Below are 5463 nucleotides of genomic sequence, written 5' to 3' on the forward strand. Positions count from 1 at the left end.
TTTTGAGACCATTTTCAAGTAATATAATGCTAATGGCATAATAATGCAAGAACACATCCTCAAAGATCAATACACTGGAACTGGAAGACACTTTAAATACCCAAAATAAATAAGTAAAACAACAGAAACGGCAAACAAAATGACTTATAAAGTCTCTGTAAACAAAATCGTCCTTTAACAAAAAGGACTAGTTGAGACCAAAACACCAAACTGAAGACTTTTGTCATCCAGTTTTTGGTAGAGAGAGAGAGAAAAGAGAAAAACGAAAAATTTTTCATTTCATGCAAATGAAAAATTTGAGCTTGTTTTAGCTTATCATGCAATTAATTAGTTTATTGTTTATTGCGACAAGTCTAATCACAATAAACCAATTAATCGAGTGATAAATTAAAATGAGCTTGATCATCACAAAAGTCCCAACTGTCATATTTGTCTGTTTTTAACTGAGCCCAACAATTCATATTTTTGAAGGGCAAGTTTGTTTACAGAGTCGTTATAATCAATTATATTTATGGTTTTGGTTGTGTTTGTTTATTGTTTTTGATAATWTTTTTATTGGATATTTAAAATATGTACCAGTTCCAGTGTTAAATGTTCTTTAGTAATTAAAGGGGCGAACTTACATTATTATGTCATTACCRTCATGCCCCTTGAAAATGGTCTTCAAACGACAATATTATCATTTATCACAGTAACTTCTGGGACTATTTGTCGTTCAGTTTGTAATCGTGTCTGACCCATACAGACCCAGGCATTAAATTGTAATATTGTTGAAAAGTCAACATATTTCAGGAACTTTATGACATTATATAGATTATTAGTTCCACGCGGATGGATTGRGTTGGAAAGCTTTATTTCTGTTGAATATTCTCTTACAGTTAATGAAAACATGACAATTAAAATTAGAATACAAYATCAAACCAATAGAAAAATATTGTTTATATTTTCTGCTTTATGTGTGTGTTATTTTCAAAACGTACTTTTAAACTGACAAATGAGCTTCATTTTGACGTATGTTCTAATTTACTGAATGTGGCTGTAGTCTCCTGAACCAGTGAGAGCTTGTTGAAGCATCATCTTTTGTTTATTGGAATCATCAYCYTCAGACTTTGTGCTCATTATTCTCTGAAAAATYCTCCTCAGTTCCTCAGAACGTGTGCAGACGTTTTCAGACTGCTGCCTTTCCTGGTGTTCATCATCGTYCCATTCATGGAGTTCCTCCTTCCTGTGGCGTTGAAGCTGTTCCCCAACATGCTGCCTTCCACYTTTGAAACCCAGTCRAAGAAGGTAACCAGAGCTRTAGTCTAAAATGGTTCTTCTGAAGCCATTTTAGCATTTGCCGTTGTAGATTTTCTGAAGGAAATCAAACCAGGATTCAGATACTTTTCCAGTTGGGTTTTAAAAGTTCAGTCAATATTTTTTGTTAACAAAATGTAGCGGCTGATGTCATAAGGTGGTTGCATGCATTCATCACATGCATTTTCAGTCATTTAGTGTTTCTTTGCTGAAAAGGGGGAAAAATGTAAGTAAAAGTAAGTTGAATCTTTTCTCCTTTTTTTAGGAAGAGAGGTTGAAGAAGGAGCTTAGAGTCAAACTGGAGATGGCCAAGTTCTTACAGGACACCATCGAGGAGATTGCACTGAGGAATAAGGCTGCCCAGGGCAATGTAACCGAGGAGTTCTCCACCTTCTTCCAAAAGGTTGGTGTTGGTGAGAAATGACCAAAAGGCTCCAGGTGCCTCTCTTCTGGTTGAAACAACACATTGTCTGTGTATGTNTTTTGACGTATGTTCTAATTTACTGAATGTGGCTGTAGTCTCCTGAACCAGTGAGAGCTTGTTGAAGCATCATCTTTTGTTTATTGGAATCATCACCTTCAGACTTTGTGCTCATTATTCTCTGAAAAATTCTCCTCAGTTCCTCAGAACGTGTGCAGACGTTTTCAGACTGCTGCCTTTCCTGGTGTTCATCATCGTCCCATTCATGGAGTTCCTCCTTCCTGTGGCGTTGAAGCTGTTCCCCAACATGCTGCCTTCCACTTTTGAAACCCAGTCAAAGAAGGTAACCAGAGCTATAGTCTAAAATGGTTCTTCTGAAGCCATTTTAGCATTTGCCGTTGTAGATTTTCTGAAGGAAATCAAACCAGGATTCAGATACTTTTCCAGTTGGGTTTTAAAAGTTCAGTCAATATTTTTTGTTAACAAAATGTAGCGGCTGATGTCATAAGGTGGTTGCATGCATTCATCACATGCATTTTCAGTCATTTAGTGTTTCTTTGCTGAAAAGGGGGAAAAATGTAAGTAAAAGTAAGTTGAATCTTTTCTCCTGTTTTTAGGAGGAGAGGTTGAAGAAGGAGCTTAGAGTCAAACTGGAGATGGCCAAGTTCTTACAGGACACCATCGAGGAGATTGCACTGAGGAATAAGGCTGCCCAGGGCAATGTAACYGAGGAGTTCTCCACCTTCTTCCAAAAGGTTGGTGTTGGTGAGAAATGACCAAAAGGCTCCAGGTGCCTCTCTTCTGGTTGAAACAACACATTGTCTGTGTATGTYTAGACKTGTTAACGTCACTTGACCGTTACATCACATTAAGACTACAGAATTCTGTGCGTAATGCGACTCTTTCTGCAGATCCGAGACTCTGGAGAGCGTCCCAGTAACGAGCAGATTATAAAGTTCTCCAAACTGTTTGAGGACGAGCTGACTCTGGACAACCTGACCCGACCTCAACTGGTGGCTCTCTGCCGCCTCCTGGARCTCCAGTCCATTGGAACCAACAACTTCCTGCGTTTTCAGCTCATCATGAAGCTGAGGGCCATCCATACTGATGACAAGGTATGAAGGGTTCAGCTCCACTTGATGTGTGATGTTCTCCCATTGGGGGCGATGCTCTTATGACCCATGTACCTCTACTTTCCAGCTAATTGCAGAAGAAGGAATAGAGAGTATGAGCGTGACCGAAGTGCAGTCGGCCTGTCGCGTTAGAGGGATGAGATCTCTAGGAGTCACAGAGGAACGACTGAGGGAGCAACTCAGCCAGGTAACAGAAACGACGAGTTAACTCTTCTGTCTTTTGTCTTGGCTCAGACTGAATTAGTGAAAGAGCAGGTTTATGGAGATCTAGGAAYACTTCAAGGGGTTAAAGCAGAGGGGTCCACAGATTTTGTCAGGTGTGCCAAAATAATGAAGTCAAAATACTCATTTGTAATTTCTAAAGCAACAAAAAACACATTTTTTTAATACTTCTCAACAATCAACTAAGCATCCAATAATTCTAATTAAACAAGTCAAGAAGTCAATTTGTTTTGTAGGAAAGCAAACTTTAAATCTGTAAGAAATTAAGAAAAGAACAAACCCAAATTCCTTTTGGTTCAGATGAAAATAATAAAGAAAAACATTCTGCCTAACAATTTTGTTTCCCTTTWTTACATAATGGTTTATTACTATTAATTGATTTTTTAAATTTTTATTTCTTTCGTCCACTAACACATCAGATACCTAAAGGACTACACTCTACTTTTTTCTTTTTTTGCACATTTTGTTTTGTTTATGGTATACATCACTATAATAATAAAAAAAACAATAAGATAATAATCAGATAAGAATGCTTGTATGTATATCTAGRAAAGGGAATTGGTCCGAGCACACAGCCTTGTGGGACTCCACAAGTAACCTTTTTCTTCAAGGTAGATGAGGAAGTGGGTCAGCTTCTTCTGCTTGTTTTTTGCAGTGGTTGGACCTGCATCTGAACCAGCAAATCCCCACGTCTCTGCTGCTGCTGTCCCGAGCCATGTTCCTCCCTGACACTCTGTCTCCAGCGGATCAGCTCAAAACTACGCTGCAAACCCTTCCTGAGATGGTGGTATGTTCGCTGGAATGAACAGTGCAATAAAACAGACTCCGAAAAGTACCTCTGCCCAGTTTAACCATGGATACAGGCCTCCAAGTTTAGTCGACTTCATTTACTCCAAGTTAAGTTAACCAAGCACGTTTATTTTTTTCCCTTTAGACCAAAGAGGCCCAGGTGAAGGTGGCTGAAATCGAGCTCTCCAAAGTGGACAATAAGACCAAACTGGAGACGATGCTTCAGGAGGAGGCGGCAATACGCCAAGACTCCAAGGATCGGGAGATGAAGAGGCTGGCTGATGCTGCAGAGAAGGCTGCTAGGGTATGTGTGTGTTTGTGTGTGTTTGTGTACGCGCTCATGTGTGTAAACCCCTAACTTCTGACATAAATCATACAGTTCAAAGTCAGTGCTACCAAATACTGAGGAAATGTATGCAGACTCCTGATTTTGGAGATATTAGTAAATAAACCTCCGACATTTTCTCTTGTTAACGTGGCATTTAGCAAATATAAATAATTTTAGTAATTCTAACTGACCTAAAACAAGAGAACTGTGGTCCCATTTAAAAAAATAAATAAATTTATAATACAGACAGTTTGGGGGGATTTTTGAACTTCATTAATTGGGATTTATCATTACAAGAAATGTATCACAATAAATGATAAAAGGTACAATAAATGCCCTCCCCTAATTCAGGCTCTGTCCAAGGCAAAGTTGCTTTTCACTTCAGGTTTTGGAGTTACTATAACACAGGTGTCAAACTGAAGGYCCGGGGCCAAATCTGGCCCGCCGTATCTTTTTATGTGGCTCWATAGACTCCAAATTACATCAGTAAGTCTGCAAAATTCACACAAAATCATCAAATTTGCATTTTTTTTCTAATTTTACTGCAAATTTCCTCAAAATTGGTCGAAAATATTKGATTGAAGCGACTGTTGCCTCAGCCTTCAAGTTATAGTCAAGTTATAACTGGCATGGGGAGTAATAAGAAGTCACATTGAACATCACAGCACAAATATCGTAAAAAATCCTTACATTTCTAAATTGGCACCACAAAATCTGTAATTTTGATTGCAAGAAAAAAAGACACAAAAATAAATCACAAAATGCTGGAGGAACAGGTATTTATTAATATTTTAACAGTTTAATTAGTTTTGTCAATATATTCTGGCACAGCTGGCCCTTTAAGACCATTCAGATTTGATATGGCCCATTAGCATTACAGACCTTAGCAACTATGGAGAAATCCACTTTTAACAAAAATCTAACATCATATTTCTGTGGTTTATTTACATAAGAACAATTATTACAGTTGATCAAAAATATTACAGTTGATCAAAAAATAATTTCAGTGTGCTTCCGCTGGACTAATCTGTTTAACTTTCACATTTGTTTTTGTTCGACTGGCCTCTTTTACATGTTTGACTGTGTATTGTCCTGCAGGAGGACGTGTTGGAGCTGGAAGTCGACAGTGCGAAACACAGCGATGCAGAGCCTGCGTTGCTACAGGCTACCAGAGCAGCTCAGTCAGAGACTCTGAGGGACACGGCTCCTGTTATCGAGGGAAGCAAGGTAATATCAAGTAGTAAATTAGTTGCAGTAGCTGCGTTTCCAACACA

At 38.4% G+C, this 5463-nt stretch overlaps 1 protein-coding gene across 1 annotated transcript in view; it reads left to right on the plus strand.

The window, feature by feature from the left end:
- letm1 (leucine zipper-EF-hand containing transmembrane protein 1) overlaps nucleotides 1–5463 on the plus strand; it is a 21179-nt gene that overhangs the window by 9358 nt on the left and 6358 nt on the right. Inside the window, exons 4-12 of the mRNA XM_008398923.2 lie at nucleotides 1144–1287; nucleotides 1562–1699; nucleotides 1917–2060; nucleotides 2335–2472; nucleotides 2629–2832; nucleotides 2918–3037; nucleotides 3728–3859; nucleotides 4007–4165; nucleotides 5288–5454. Coding sequence (XP_008397145.1) covers nucleotides 1144–1287; nucleotides 1562–1699; nucleotides 1917–2060; nucleotides 2335–2472; nucleotides 2629–2832; nucleotides 2918–3037; nucleotides 3728–3859; nucleotides 4007–4165; nucleotides 5288–5454 — 1346 coding nt within the window. The remainder of the gene's footprint in view (nucleotides 1–1143; nucleotides 1288–1561; nucleotides 1700–1916; nucleotides 2061–2334; nucleotides 2473–2628; nucleotides 2833–2917; nucleotides 3038–3727; nucleotides 3860–4006; nucleotides 4166–5287; nucleotides 5455–5463) is intronic.

The sequence above is a fragment of the Poecilia reticulata genome, linkage group LG22, assembly GCF_000633615.1.
Source record: "Poecilia reticulata strain Guanapo linkage group LG22, Guppy_female_1.0+MT, whole genome shotgun sequence".
NCBI classification, from domain to species: domain Eukaryota; kingdom Metazoa; phylum Chordata; class Actinopteri; order Cyprinodontiformes; family Poeciliidae; genus Poecilia; species Poecilia reticulata.